The sequence below is a fragment of the Schistocerca americana genome, chromosome 3 (assembly GCF_021461395.2).
Source record: "Schistocerca americana isolate TAMUIC-IGC-003095 chromosome 3, iqSchAmer2.1, whole genome shotgun sequence".
NCBI classification, from domain to species: domain Eukaryota; kingdom Metazoa; phylum Arthropoda; class Insecta; order Orthoptera; family Acrididae; genus Schistocerca; species Schistocerca americana.
This window is the reverse complement of record NC_060121.1, coordinates 450,013,669-450,029,607: the sequence shown is the minus strand read 5'-3', so window position 1 is coordinate 450,029,607 and position 15,939 is coordinate 450,013,669. Positions and strand designations below refer to the sequence as shown.

Here is a 15,939-nt window from a genome sequence, read left to right as displayed (position 1 = left end):
GTGCTGTAACTTAGGTGACTCTTGAAGTTGTTTGCTGGCTTGATGGACAAGTGGTATTGTATCAAATTGTCCCTCTCATCTTAACTTACACCTACATGGTACATTGTAAGCAGTTATCATCTATGCCCTGTATATTCACATGTCCTTAGAATATTTTTAGCATTAAATTGTGACTCTTTATACTCTAGTGAATACCTGTTTTTTTTTGGCAATTAAGACTCAATATATATTACATATTTTGTATCTTTACCAATAATCACCATTCTCACTAACAAACATGTTTTTGTTTTTATCACTTTTAGGTGAATGCCAGTAGGTTTGCAAAATGCAACACCAGGAGTACAAGTGATAAGAGACATCGACAGATATATCCTAAAGATGATGACTACACCCTACAAGAAGAAAGAACTTCTAAATGCCACATTTTTCAAAAAGAAACTGTGGTACCTCAAAAATGTGAAAGAGAAGAAGCAGAACCACCATTCGTAAAAGAACAACACATGAGAGCAGATCTGCATGATGAAATGGTAACTGAACCTGGTAGCACAATGACTGAATATGGAGACAAGCCACAGATAACACATCACACAAAAACAGAAAAACATATCATGGTCAGAAGTTCAGTAGAAGACTTGGCAAAAGATGAAGAGGGTGACGCACAGCTTGAAGTAGAGGCATACAGCACTGACAATGCAAGTTTGAAAAGTGGACACTACACAAGTACTCGTTCTGTTGAAGTCCAGGTATCCCCTTCACCACAGTACCGCTTAAGGTTTCTACCAATCTGTGGTTGTACTGCTGATGAGAGTGAATGGGAGTTTTGCCAGTGTTGTTTCATCATTAGACTGGTGGGTCGGTGGGCATTCTCCCAGTGTGGTTTGGGAATATTATTAGTGATATGGGCATTGTTAGGGGCAGCTGCATTCCACAGTACTGAAGGTCCGCATGAAGAGCAACAGGCACTGGACCTGATTGCAGCACGTAGTTGCTATGAAAGACAGCTATCTACAGAGCTACAGCACTTGGTGGGAGCAAAACATACAGTCAAAGCAATGGCTGGCACTGACCAGCCATTGGATCCTGCTTGGCAGGAAACTATTAGTGCTTCCTTCAAATCGTATGAAAATCGTATGCTAGCAGCAGTGAAAGAGGGCTATGGAGAAGGAGGTGGTGGTGGCAGGATTTGGAGCTATGCTGGTTGCCTGCTTTTTGCTGTATCCCTTCTGACAACTTTGGGTAAGTTACTTATTATTTCAAATGAAAAGTCTTTGCATGTGGATGAGGGCAAAAAAATAAAAGATCCCAATGTATTATTAGTTGTCTATGAAAGACTAACTGAGGAAGTCTCAGTAATATTTATTATTAAGTTGTGGCATGAAATGATGAGAATGTATTTTACTTTGAAGATATATAGGAGAACTAAGAAAAGCACTGTGCACAGATTAGAATTTGAGACTGTAAGGTCTGATTTTTCAGAAATTTTAATGAAACAATACCAGCACAAAATTTTAATGCAAATTGTCTAGTGAAACATCTGAGAGAGTATCTCAGAGGAAATGGCATTTACTCAATAACCTAGAATAGATTAAAATTGGAAGTTTCATAGTCAGTGAAGCAAGGAGGGTGTTCCAGAATTGCTCACTGTATTTCCTCACATTTTTCCCTTGTTAAAGCAGCAAAGTGTGACTGTGAATTGTCACACAAAAGAATCACAGTAGTAGTTGAGTTCTTCAGTGAAGATGGCTTTAGGATTTCCATAGCTTATTCCTTTCACTGAAATTATTTTGGAATAATTTATGGGCTGATCTGCAGTAAGACCCTATGCATCATGATGATGTCTGACATGATGCTTGTCCGTGGTCTTCTTTGGTAGGATACATTTTCCACAGTTACCCTCCCTGCCACATAAGTTTCATGCCATTCATACACTTGGGTGTCTTTGAAAGTGCTTCTTTCCCAAAGTGTGCATGGAGTCTCCTAAAAATTTCCACTGATTTGGTGCTTTCTTTCATGAGAAATTTGATGACTATGCATTGTCCAACAGACTTGTACCTCTTACTCACACATGGTGGTCTGACTTGAGCGTTAATGTCACACTAATTGTGGCATCACAATGCTATTCCAGACATCCCCATCACTACACGTTTTCATCCACTACCACAGCCACCAGATTTAATTTCGATTCTTATTTGATATGCGCTTATATCTTTGAGTTATAGACTGGTTGTAAATATAAAGGAAGGTTTAAATAAGGTGGTAGAAACATTTGTAGCCACCAGGATTACTTCTTTTGAATAGTTTGATTATTTCCGTTGTCTACTTAGTACCTGTTCCAGTGAAGCTCCATGTCTTTTTTGTCACAGATTACAGATGTATTATTAGCATTTACAAATAAACCATTGATCATGTACATGATATGGGTTTCATCAAGTATATACACATAACAAGTAAACAAATTTGCATAGACAAATGATAAATATATGAGGTGCGTGAAAAAAGTAATGAGACTGATTTTTTAATCTCCTCAAGTTTTTTAATTTTTTTCAAACGATGATGTTGTCACCTTGAAAGTGGTTCACATCAGTTGCTATACACCAGCAGAGTCATTGTTCCAGTCTTGGTAACAATGCTGGAAAGCTTCAATTGGTAGGGTCTTTAACAAGTCAGTCATGTTCTTCTGAATGACCTCCAGAGTCTGAAAATGATGTCCTTTTAAGACATTTTTCAATTTTGGGGTAAGAAAAAAGTCACAAGGCCTCATACTATGTGAATAGAGAGAGATGCGGGAGGGGGGGGGGGGGGGTGCGGAAGGCTGTGGAACAACAGAACAGGAATGCCTTTTGAGGTCCAAAAATTCTGTGATGGAAGTGGCTATGTGACATAAGGCAGTGTCCTGATGCAGCATCCACCTGCCTCCAGTGTCCAGTCTCACTTGATTCACCGTCTTCCAGAGCCTTTCAAGGACATCTTTGTAAAACATTTGATTGACAATTTGTCCTGGAGGATCAAATTCTCTATGTACAGTACCCCTACTGATACAAAACCAAATCAGCAATGTTTTATCTTTGATTTGTTCTTTCAAGCTTGGGTCAGTCAAGGAGATGTCTCAGTGGGCCACTCCTCACTTCGCCACTTTCTCTCAAGACTGTACTCCAAAATCCAGAATTCATCACCTGTGATCACACGACTGAACCATTCATGGTCACTGACATTCCTCTTAAGCAGATCAACACATGTTTCTTCGATTTTTCTTGTGCTCAGGTGTGAGGTTTTTAATATCAGTTTGCTCTCACAAAAACATGGACACATCTGTTGACATTTTTGTCTTTTTTTGAAGATGAAGGCCTCCCAGAGTGAGGTTCATCTTAAATGCATTCTCAGCCATCCAAAAATGATTTGTGCTGCCAAAAAACTAGTGCTCTTGATAAGAAGTGTTCCCCATTGACCTGTTTCAACTTTTGAAGGTCACACTTGTGGGTTCCCCAAGTTATGACAAAACTTGATGGGATAGCACTGCTCTAAAGTCTACTGTTCCACATAACTAAAACACAACTTCATTGATGGTGCACTCAAAAATAACTAGATGGCTGTGCGGAGCTGAAACTAGACTTAGCATCTGGAAGGAATGAACACTTTGATTTACTCAAGTAGAAAAACACACCATTGCCCAGTGTTGTCTATCTGTCTGCTTCACGTCTGCTGTGCAGCAAGCTACCTTAATTTAAGTATTAACAGTATTTTTCTTACTTGTCACTTCTTCTTCCGTGTGTATTTGCTTTTAGGAAGCTTTAATTGTCGGGTGCTATTAATAGTGTTCCATAGATTTCGTGTTTGTTTTGAATACAGTCAGAGAGAGTCCCTTTAGTCAGCCATAGTGCCAGTAGTGTCAGTGTCATCGTAACTGCCGTCTGCTTCACGTCTGCTGTGCAGCGAGCTACCTTAATTTAAGTATTAACTGTATTTTTCTTACTTGTCACTTCTTCTTCCGTGTGTATTTGCTTTTAGGAAGCTTTAATTGTCGAGTGCTATTAATAGTTCCATAGATTTCGTGTTTGTTTTGAATACAGTCAGAGAGTCCCTTTAGTCAACCATAGTGCCAGTAGTGCTAGTGTTTGTTTTCAATACAGTCCAGAGACAGGTAGTGCTATTTTCATTGTTTTCCACAAGAAGTGCCTAGCAACCACAGTTTAGTGAATAAACAGCCGCCTTTAGTGATTTAGCAGTCTAGTTAAAGGTTGATTAACTCTCTTCAGTAAATTGATTCCTTAGGATGGATAGGATGTGTGACTGCTGTGTACGGATGCAGGAGGAGCTGGCCACTGTTCGCGAACAGCTGAGCATGTTGATGGCCGCGGTCAGCCGTCTTCAGGCTGCTGCCTCGGAGTGTAGCGGCAGTGGGGAGTCTGGTGCGTCGCAAGGTACACCCCAGGTGTTATATGCTTCACCCACTGTCCCTGCTGTCGAGACATCTTTGCGTGTACTGGGCGCGGTTGGGCCACCCTCTCCCCAAGGGGAGTGGCGGGTTCAGCGGCGTTCGTGGCGCACAAGGCGGAGGGTCAATGTGGAGGCTGGCTGTGTGGCATCGCCTGCTCTGCCTGTGAGTGGACATGTGGCTGCTCCCTCAGCAAGGTCCGAGCAGGCACACGGGGGGGAGGGGATTATTAGTTATTGGGAGCTCCAACGTTAGGCGGGTGATGGAGCCCCTTAGGGAAATAGCGGGAAGGTTGGGGAAGAAGGCCAGTATTCACTCTGTCTGCTTGCCGGGGGGTCTCATCCGAGATGTGGAGGAGGCACTACCGGCGGCGATAGAGAGCACTGGGTGCACCTCACTGCAAATTGTTGCTCATGTCGGCACCAATGACTCCTGCCGTCTGGGTTCAGAGGTCATCCTCAGTTCGTACAGGCGGTTGGCGGAATTGGTGAAGGCAAAAAGCCTCGCTTGCGGGGTGAAATCAGAGCTAGCTATTTGTAGTATCGTTCCCAGAACCGATCGCGGTCCTCTGGTTTGGAGCCGAGTGGAAGGCTTAAACCAGAGGCTCAGACGATTCTGTGGAGATCTGGGGTGCAAATTTCTCGACCTCCGCTATCGGGTGGAGAAATGTAGGGTCCCCCTGAATAGGTCAGGCGTGCACTACACACCGGAAGTGGCTACAAGGGTAGCGGAGTACGTGTTGAATGCACATGGGGGTTTTTTAGGTTAGATACTTCCCTCCCTAGGCCCGACAAGACGCCTCCTGATACGCGGCAAGGTAGGAGTAGGCAAAATGCAACAGGGAATAACAGTATCAATGTGCTAATAGTAAACTGCAGGAGCGTCTACAGAAAGGTCTCAGAACTGCTCTCATTAATAAACGGTCACAACGCCCATATAGTACTAGGGACAGAAAGTTGGCTGAAACCAGATGTAAACAGTAATGAAATCCTAAACTCAGATTGAAATGTATACCGCAGAGACAGGCTGGACAGTGAAGGGGGAGGCGTGTTTATAGCGATAAGAAGTGCAATAGTATCGAAGGAAATTGACGGAGATCCGAAATGTGAAATGATTTGGGTGAAGGTCATGGTTAAAGCAGGCTCAGACATGGTAATTGGATGTCTCTATAGGCCCCCTGGCTCAGCAGCTGTTGTGGCTGAGCACCTGAAGGATAATTTGGAAAATATTTCGAGTAGATTTCCCCACCATGTTATAGTTCTGGGTGGAGATTTTAATTTGCCGGATATAGACTGGGAGACTCAGACGTTCATAACGGGTGGCAGGGACAAAGAATCCAGTGAAATTTTTTTAAGTGCTTTATCTGAAAACTACCTTGAGCAGTTAAACAGAGAACAGACTCGTGGCGATAACATATTAGACCTTCTGGTGACAAACAGACCCGAACTATTTGAAAAAGTTAACGCAGAACAGGGAATCAGCGATCATAAAGCGGTTATGGCATTGATGATTTCAGCCGTAAATAGGAATATTAAAAAGGGTAGGAAGATTTTTCTGTTTAGGAAAAGTGACAAAAAGCAGATTTCAGAGTACCTGTTGGCTCAACACAAAAGTTTTGTCTCAAGTACAGTGGATCAGTGGACAAAGTTCAAAACCGTCGTACATAATGCGTTAGATGAGTATGTGCCAAGCAAGATCGTAAGAGATGGAAAAGAGCCACTGTGGTACAACAACCGAGTTAGAAAAGTGCTGCGGAAGCAAAGGGAACTTCACAGCAAACATAAACATAGCCAAAGCCTTGCAGACAAACAAAAACTACGCGAAGCGAAATGTAGTGTGAGGAGGGCTATGCGAGAGGCGTTCAATGAATTCAAAAGTAAAGTTCTATGTACTGACTTGGCAGAAAATTCTAAGAAATTTTGGTCTTATGTCAAAGCGGTAGGTGGGTCAAAACAAAATGTCCAGACACTCTGTGACCAAAATGGTACTGAAACAGAGGATGACAGACTAAAGGCCGAAATACTAAATGTCTTTTTCCAAAGTTGTTTCACAGAGGAAGATTGCACTGTAGTTCCTTCTCTAGATTGTCGCACAGATGACAAAATGGTAGATATTGAAATAGACGACAGAGGGATAGAGAAACAATTAAAATCACTCAAAAGAGGAAAGGCCTCTGGACCTGATGGGATACCAGTTCAATTTTACACAGAGTACGCGAAGGAACTTGCCCCCCTTCTTGCAGCGGTGTACCGTAGGTCTCTAGAAGAGCGTAGCATTCCAAAGGATTGGAAAAGGGCACAGGTCATCCCCGTTTTCAAGAAGGGACGTCGAGCAGATGTACAGAACTATAGACCTATATCTCTAACGTCGATCAGTTGTAGAATTTTGGAACACGTATTGTGTTCGAGTATAATGACTTTTCTAGAGACAAGAAATCTACTCTGTAGGAATCAGCATGGGTTTCGAAAAAGACGGTCATGTGAAACCCAGCTCGCGCTATTCGTGCACGAGACTCAGAGGTCATAGACACGGGTTCACAGGTAGATGCCGTGTTTCTTGACTTCCGCAAGGCGTTCGATACAGTTCCCCACAGTCGTTTAATGAACAGAGTAAGAGCATATGGACTATCAGACCAATTGTGTGATTGGATTGAGGAGTTCCTAGATAACAGGACGCAGCATGTCATTATCAATGGAGAGAAGTCTTCCGAAGTAAGAGTGATTTCAGGTGTGCCGCAGGGGAGTGTCATAGGACCGTTGCTATTCACAATATACATAAATGACCATGTGGATGACATCGGAAGTTCACTGAGGCTTTTTGCGGATGATGCTGTGGTGTATAGAGAGGTTGTAACAATGGAAAATTGTACTGAAATGCAGGAGGATCTGCAGCGAATTGACGCATGGTGCAGGGAATGGCAATTGAATCTCAATGTAGACAAGTGTAATGTGCTGCGAATACACAGAAAGATAGATCCTTTATCATTTAGCTACAAAATAGCAGGTCAGCAACTGGAAGCAGTTAATACCATAAATTATCTGGGAGTACGCATTAGGAGTGATTTAAAATGGAATGATCATATAATGTTGATCGTCGGTAAAGCAGATGCCAGACTGAGATTCATTGGAAGAATCCTAAGGAAATGCAATCCGAAAACAAAGGAAGTAGGTTACAGTACGCTTGTTCGCCCACTGCTTGAATACTGCTCAGCAGTGTGGGATCCGTACCAGATAGGGTTGATAGAAGATATAGAGAAGATCCAACGGAGAGCAGCGTGCTTCGTTACAGGATCATTTAGTAATCGCGAAAGTGTTACGGAGATGATAGATAAACTCCAGTGGAAGACTGCAGGAGAGACGCTCAGTAGCTCGGTACAGGCTTTTGTCAAAGTTTCGAGAACATACCTTCACCGAAGAGTCAAGCAGTATATTGCTCCCTCCTACATATATTTCGCGAAGAGACCATGAGGATAAAATCAGAGAGATTAGAGCCCACACAGAGGCATACTGACAATCCTTCTTTCCATGAACAATACGAGACTGGAATAGAAGGGAGAACCGATAGAGGTACTCAAGGTACCCCCCGCCACACACCGTCAGGTGGCTTGCGGAGTATGGATGTAGATGTAGATAACTTTTCTCCACACCTTGTACATAACATATTAAAGATACAACACAACAGACAATATTAATAACTGAATGGGGAAATAAAGACAATAAACAAGATATAACAGTGTACTGTAATAATTATACTGATATACAGCTATCTAGTTAAGAAAAGAAAGTTGTCAGTACATAATTACAAACGAAACTTTTAGCTGTAGTTACCTGTATTGCTGATTGCTTAAATGTCTTAGTGGACAGGAAGATATTCAGTGCTCAGAAATGAACACTCATAGATAGTGCACTGGCCGGAGTGGTCGAGTGGTTCTAGGCACTACAGTCTGGAACCGTGCGACCGGTAAGGTCACAGGTTCGAATCCTGCCTTGTGCATGGATGTGTGTGATGTCCTTAGGTTAGTTAGGTCTAAGTAGTTCTAAGTTCTAGGGGACTGATGACCTCAGATGTTAAGTCCCATAGCGTTCAGAGCCATCATAGATAGTGGAAATGAACTTGACCACACAAGAAACACATAATGCAAACTGTTGTGTGCATAATTAATAGACATGTGAATAAAAAAATTTATTATAAAATGCAGACTGACAACAACAAGGAAAGCATTACTGAAGGAGAAATTTGTTAACATTGAACATAAATGTAAATTTTAGGAAGTCTTTTCTGAAGGTATTTGTCTGGAGTGCAGCCTTGCACAGGAGAGAAATGTGGACAATAAACAGTTCAGACAAAATGGCTGGACTGTAGATCTAATGAGGAGTTACTGAACCCAATTGGGAGAAAAAGAATTTCATGGCACAACTTGAGTAGAGGAAGAGATCAGTTGATAGCACATATCCTTAGGCACCAAGGACTCATTCAGTAATGGAAGGGAATTGAATTTGAATTGAATTGAATTTTATTTGATCCTGTAATATTACATTGTTTACAGTAAATGTACGTGTAATATAGGACATGTCAAAGTATTAACATTCATTATCACTTATTTTTCTACACCTTTAGCTTACATTTTTACATCATTGATAATGAATAACAATATATACAAATTTAATGGTATAAGTATTCTGCAACACTGTAAAACTCTTTTTCAATGAGATAGTCTTTAAGTTTCCTTGAAAAGTCATTGTGAAGTACACTATCTTGCAGGTTTTTAGGCAGACTTCTTAGTAGTCTGATACCAGAGTACTGGGGTCCTTTTTCTAGCATTGCCAGTCTGTGGGGTATGCTCTGTACATCATTCTTCCTTCTTGTATTGTGAGTGTGTACACTAGCATTTGCAATCCATTCCTCACTACCTTTTGTGATGGACATTATTGTTTCGTATATATACAACGATGAAAAAGTTAAGATACCCAAATTCTTGAAACAGTTTCTGCACGTTTCAGAGGTCTTTCTTCTTTAAATGGTCCTAATTATTTATTTATTTATTTATTTTTTTTTTTTTTTTTGTGAACACTCGTTTTGTCTCTTGTTTGTTTGAGTTTCCCCACACAGTCACTCAATACTGTAAGTATGGTTCGAAAAGTTCATGATACACTGTACACAGAAGGCTTTTGTATGAATACTGATAGCTGCATCATTAAGAATATGACAGAGCTCAGTTTCTTACAGACATTATTAATATGTTTTTTTTTTTTTTTTTCCATTTCAGTTCATTATCCACAAGAATACCTAAGAATCTAGCAGATTCTACTTCTTCCAGCCTCGTTCCATCAACCTCTAAATCCATATCTAGAGCCTTTTCCATGTTTTTAAACGCTGCATACATAGTCTTTTTTCGATTTATAACCAGTTCATTTTCCAACAGCCATTGAGCTGTGACATTTGCAGATATGTATGCTCTTCTCTCAAGCTGTTCCATATTTTGGTCACTATTTAGTATTGTCATGTCATCAGCATACAATATTTTCTTTTCTTCCTCCTCAACACCTATATCATTAACAAACACATTAAATAACAATGGCCCCATTACCGAACCCTGTGGCACTCCATATTTGATGGGTTTGGTTTCAGATTGGTATGAGTTTCCTAATGATACATACTGCTTGCGGTTGCACAAGTATGATTTTATCCATTCAACTGGTTGCCCTTGAATGCCATAGTTTCTTAATTTTTGTATCAGCATTTCATGGTCAATGGTGTCAAATGCCTTTGAAATATCCAGAAACATTGCAGAGACAACCTTTTTCTCATCTAAGGACTGTAAAATGTATTCTGTTAGACTGGCAATTGCTGATTCTGTAGATTTACCCTTTCTGAAACCAAGTTGTGAGGGTATGAGAATGTTATGTTTGTTCAAATAGTTAACTAATCTGGTATTCATAAGCATTTCTAGGATTTTTGAGAAACCTGATATCAGTGGAACTGGTCTGTAGTTGTTGGGATCATCCTTATACCCTTTCTTGTACACTGGCACTACCTTCGTTATCTTCAGTTCTTCTGGAAAAAATTGCATCTCTGAAAGAACAGTTTGCTATGTTCAGCAGTGGTGTTATTATCTCCTCACTTACCAGCTTTATTACATGATTTGATATTTCATCATCACCAGCTGATTTCTTGGACTTCAGTTTCTGTATAGTTTTCCGCAATTCATCTTCCGTGACTGATCTTAAGAACATAGTACTGTATGATCTTTTTGGTACCTTAATGCCCTTCTGTTTTTGACTGTTTCTTTCCAATTTTAAGTTTTCTACTACACTGATATAGTTATTATTCAGTATGTTTGCTATTTCCATACCATCTGTGACCACTGTGTTGTCTATTTTAATTGACCTAATACCTTCTTCTTTGTTTGACCCATCTTTTTCCTTTCTTTCAGCACTGATTGCATTCCATGCTGCCTTTGCCTTGTTTTTTGAGTTCGTTATGGCGGTGGCAATTGCTCATGCTTTGGCTTCTCTTATTGTTTTTCTATACTTCTTTTTTTAAATTTTAGAGTGAGGGAGTGAGAGAGAGAGAGAGAGAGAGAGATAGAGAGAGAGAGAGAGAGAGAGAGAGACCAAGGCTCGAATACAACAGTCATGTTCCAAATGGATGGAAATTGTTGTAGCTATATAGAGATGAAGAGACTTGCACAGGATGGACCAGTGTGGAGAGCTGCTTTAAACCTCTCTTCAATTGAATGGCAAGAGTGTATTTTACTCTTGCTTGATTTCTTTCAATCTTCTCATCTCTGTAACGTTATCCATTTCAGGCACTCTTCTTCCTGTTTCTTGGTCATTGTCCCATAGTCAGCATTTGTTTTGTCAGATGGAGTCTGCTAGTTCATGATTTGGTTATCTGTTTATTTTAGCTTTGAAGCCAAATTGCCTTCCTGTTATCACAATTGTCAGCTGACTTAAGGAAGAAGTAACATACACCATCAGGCTGTGAATTGTGTAAACTTCGTTCTGTTGTTGCTTTGATCTTCAGTTCAAAGACTGGTTTGATGTAGCTCTCGTGTAGAGGTCTCTTCATCTCTGTGTAACTACTGCAACCTAGATCCACTGGAACTCCCCTTAGTGGCTGTATTCACACCTTTGTCTCCTTGTACATTTTTATCACCTCATCCTAAAAACTCTCTCTCTCTCTCTCTCTCTCTCTCTCTCTCTCTCTCTCTCTCTCTCTCTCTCTCTCTCTACTACCAAATTACTTTACTGTGATGCCTAAGGGTGTATATCAACCTATCCCTTCTTTTAGTAAAGTTGTGCCATGAGGTTTTTCTTTCCTCTTTTTGTCTATGAATATACATGTACTACGTCTATACTCCAAATGTAACCTAATGTTGTGATGGGCACTAAAGACATCGTCATCTAATGTTGTGTGGTGGAGGGTACTTTTGGTACCATAACCATTTCCCCCCTTCCGTCTTTCATTAGGAAATGGTGCATGGGAAGACCTTCAGAAAGTATTTATTCATTTATTCACCTGTTCATTCATTTGTTCACTCATTCATCTCGTTCCGTTGATCTCATCAAGGAGAGCCTTCAGGAATGTGGAATGAGTCAAGGTGCATTACAATAAGATAAAGACATCATAGAAATATACTGCATTAACAATTATATCACTGTGCTGCTTCATGTTCTTCATATTTATGTCGTATAAAGTCAATCGAGTAAATTAATAAGAAAACTGCTATCTTGGAAACAGCTGCTACCTCCTCAATTTTATCACATGGCTGCTTATTATCTGATATTAATGGCCTAACATTTAATTGATTACAATAGTATATTTAAATAAAATACTTTTTGCATATGTATTTTACTTGTCATACTGCTTTATATCAAACATGGCTACTTGCCATGTAGCAAAACTTCTGTCTCTCAATCAAAATATTAAGATAGTTTGTTCAAAGCTCAGCTAATTTTAAGTTTCTTTTGAAGTGATAGGAATTTCCAATTGCGTACTTTGTTAGATGGTAGCTTGTTGAATATCGGCAGTGCTGGCCTGAGACCAGCTGTTGATAGTCTGCATCACACAAAGCCCTCCCCCTGAAATCATTGCATGAACATGAGACATAAGATGTAAGCACCCAGTTAATGTGCACTATCTGCAGGAACAAGACCAGAAGCACAAGGAAGGTGATGTGGGGCCATGGGAAGCAGCCTGACGAGGGCCCGATGTGAACTCAAGGATGGCAGTGCCTGCGTAATGTCAGGCATTGGTGGTCAATGGGAACAGGGCTCACCCAATGGCAGCTACCAAGGGGATGGCAGAAGACATTCCAGTGAGATGGGTAATGAGGGTGTAGCCTTGAAGACAACAGTGTCAACATCAGTAATCAGTGACTGATGGGAGTGTGGCTTGACCAATGCCAGCTGCCAGTGGGATGATAGTGCCTCTGGGATGTCAGGTATCGGCAACCAGAGGAAGCATGGCTTGACCTATGGCGGCCACCAGTGGGATGACAGTCCCTCTGGGACATTGTGTGTTAGCAGCTAATGAGAGATTGGCTCAACCAATGGTGGTCACCAGAGGGATGACATGATGTGGTCTAACAAGACTGTCAGGTGGTAGGAAGCTGCTTATGGGAAATCCAATAGTTGGGTCACGGGACCATAAGCACAGAACTGAGTGGAAAGTACAGTGAGCTGCAGATGCACTCACAAGGCTGAAGGACTGGCACAGAGGTGGGGAACATTGATAATGATCAGTTAGATGATAGAGGAGTGCCGGGAAATGTATGTGGAACAGGGGAGGCAGATAGGCGTGGCAGGGCTCAGAGGGGGCCAGGCTGGCTGAACTGGTACAATGATCGGAGAAAGTCAGACTGGACATTTCCAGGGCATCAACAGGCTCAGCTGGATGGCAATGGCCCAGTAGTTTGTTGGCAAGCAATAGATGGGCTCAGCCAGAACTGGTAGAGATGATGTCATTGATGGTGCAGGAGCCAAAGTCATTCTCTGATCAATGTTTTATAGATAGTTTTGGGATTCTAGTCAGGAGCCTTGAACATAAAGCTTTTTAAGGTCAAATAAGGTTCATTGGCTGCAATTAGTCTCTGCTTTGTTTCATAGGAGGTATCATTTGGACTGGTTACACTCAAACCCACATACTTGAAATGATTGACTCTTTCAAAGGTATAACTACCCATCATCATTTTGGCTGGCGTGTTATCCTTGTGCACTTTCCCAGCAGCTACATATTTTGTTTTCTGCTTGTTGGTATTTAGTTCTATAGTCCTACTGGCCCGTTCAAGTGTGGTGAATGTCTCTTCCATTGCCATTAGAGGTCTTGCTACTACATCGACGTCATCCGCATAGGACAGCATCTACAGGGTTATTACAAATGATTGAAGCGATTTCACAGCTCTACAGTAACTTTATTATTTGAGATATTTTCACAATGCTTTGCACACAGATACAAAAACTCAAAAAGTTTTTTTAGGCATTCACAAATGTTCGATATGTGCCCCTTTAGTGATTCGGCAGACATCAAGCCGATAATCAAGTTCCTCCCACACTCAGCGCAGCATGTCCCCATCAATGAGTTCGAAAGCATCGTTGATGCGAGCTCACAGTTCTGGCACGTTTCTTGGTAGAGGAGGTTTAAACACTGACTCTTTCACATAACCCCACAGAAAGAAATCGCATGGGGTTAAGTCGGGAGAGCGTGGAGGCCATGACATGAATTGCTGATCATGATCTCCACCATGACCGATCCATCGGTTTTCCAATCTCCTGTTTGAGAAATGCCGAACATCATGATGGAAGTGCGGTGGAGCACCATCATGTTGAAAGATGAAGTCGGCGCTGTCGGTTTCCAGTTGTGGCATGAGCCAATTTTCCAGCATGTCCAGATACACGTTTTTTTCGCAGAAGAAAAAGGGGCCGTAAACTTTAAACCGTGAGATTGCACAAAACATGTTAACTTTTGGTGAATTGCGAATTTGCTGCATGAATGCATGAGGATTCTCTACCGCCCAGATTCGCACATTGTGTCTGTTCACTTCACCATTAAGAAAAAATGTTGCTTCATCACTGAAAACAAGTTTTGCACTGAACGCATCCTCTTCCATGAGCTGTTGCAAGCGCGCCGAAAATTCAAAGTGTTTGACTTTGTCATCGGGTGTCAGGGCTTGTAGCAATTGTAAACTGTAAGGCTTCTGCTTTAGCCTTTTCCATGAGATTTTCCAAATCGTCGGCTGTGATACGTTTAGCTCCCTGCTTGCTTTATTCGTCGACTTCCGCGGGCTACGCGTGAAACTTGCCCGTATGCGTTCAACCGTTTCTTCCCTCACTGCAGGCCGACCCATTGATTTCCTCTTACAGAGGCACCCAGAAGCTTTAAACTGCACATACCATCGCCGAATGGAGTTAGCAGTTGGTGGATCTTTGTTGAACTTCGTCCTGAAGTGTCATTGCACTGTTATGACTGCCTATTGTGAGTGCATTTCAAGCATGACATAAGCTTTCTTGGCTCCTGTCGCCATTTTGTCTCACTGCACTCTTGAGCGCTCTGGCGGCAGACACCTGAAGTGTGGCTTCAGCCGAACAAAACTTTATGAGTTTTTCTACGTATCTGTAGTGTGTCGTGACCATATGTCAATGAATGGAGCTACAGTGAATTTATGAAATTGCTTCACTCATTTGTAACAGCCCTGTACACAGATTTATAAAAAATTGTTCCTCTATTGAAGATATTCGCTTCTCTCATCACCTTCTGCAGTACTGCACTGAATAGGAGGCATGCCAGTGCATCATCCTGCCGTAATCCATTTTTAATTTCCAGAGTATTGGACAACATTCATCCAGTTTGTAGGCTACCTTGCATTCGTGTCATTGTCATCTTAGTATCCTTTTCAGTTTTTTTGGAATACTCACTTCACCTACAGTTTGATATAGCTGCTCTCTGTGTACACTATTGTACACTGCTTTAAAATCAATAAAAAGATTATATGTTCTGACCCCATATTCCTTTGATTTTTTTTTTGTTTCAAAATTGCCTTAGGGTAAATATGTGGTCAGTAGTTGACTTACCAGGGATGAATCCACACTGGATTGGCCCTGTTTCCCTCTGTATTGTTGGAAGGAGTCATTTGTACATTATGTTAGAAAGGATGTTACATCCTAGATTGTGCAGTGTGATTGCACTATAGTCACTGCATTCTGTCTCATCTCCTTTCTTATATATAGGGCGTGCAATTCCCTCTTTCCATGTTTGAGTATTTTCCTCTTCTTCTCATACTAAATTAACCAGTTTCGGGATGTTCCTTACCAATTCAGAGCCTCCTTGCTTGAAAAATTCTGCTGGGATGCCGTCTGTTCCTGCCGACATGTTGTTCTTTAATTTCCACATTGCAGTTCTCACCTCCTCTAAGTTAGGTGGGTCCACATTGTTATTCAGTTCCTCTTTCTCCTGTATTTCTGTTTGGTCCCTTGGTACAACTGGTCTCGGATTTTGATTTGATCCAT

At 41.3% G+C, this 15,939-nt stretch overlaps 1 protein-coding gene across 2 annotated transcripts in view; it reads left to right on the top strand.

The window, feature by feature from the left end:
- LOC124605272 overlaps nucleotides 1-15,939 on the top strand; it is a 277,629-nt gene that overhangs the window by 172,625 nt on the left and 89,065 nt on the right. For both annotated transcript variants that reach the window (XM_047136840.1, XM_047136839.1), the window contains exon 2: nucleotides 303-1,236. In XM_047136840.1, the coding sequence (XP_046992796.1) occupies nucleotides 303-1,236 (934 nt within the window). The remainder of the gene's footprint in view (nucleotides 1-302; nucleotides 1,237-15,939) is intronic.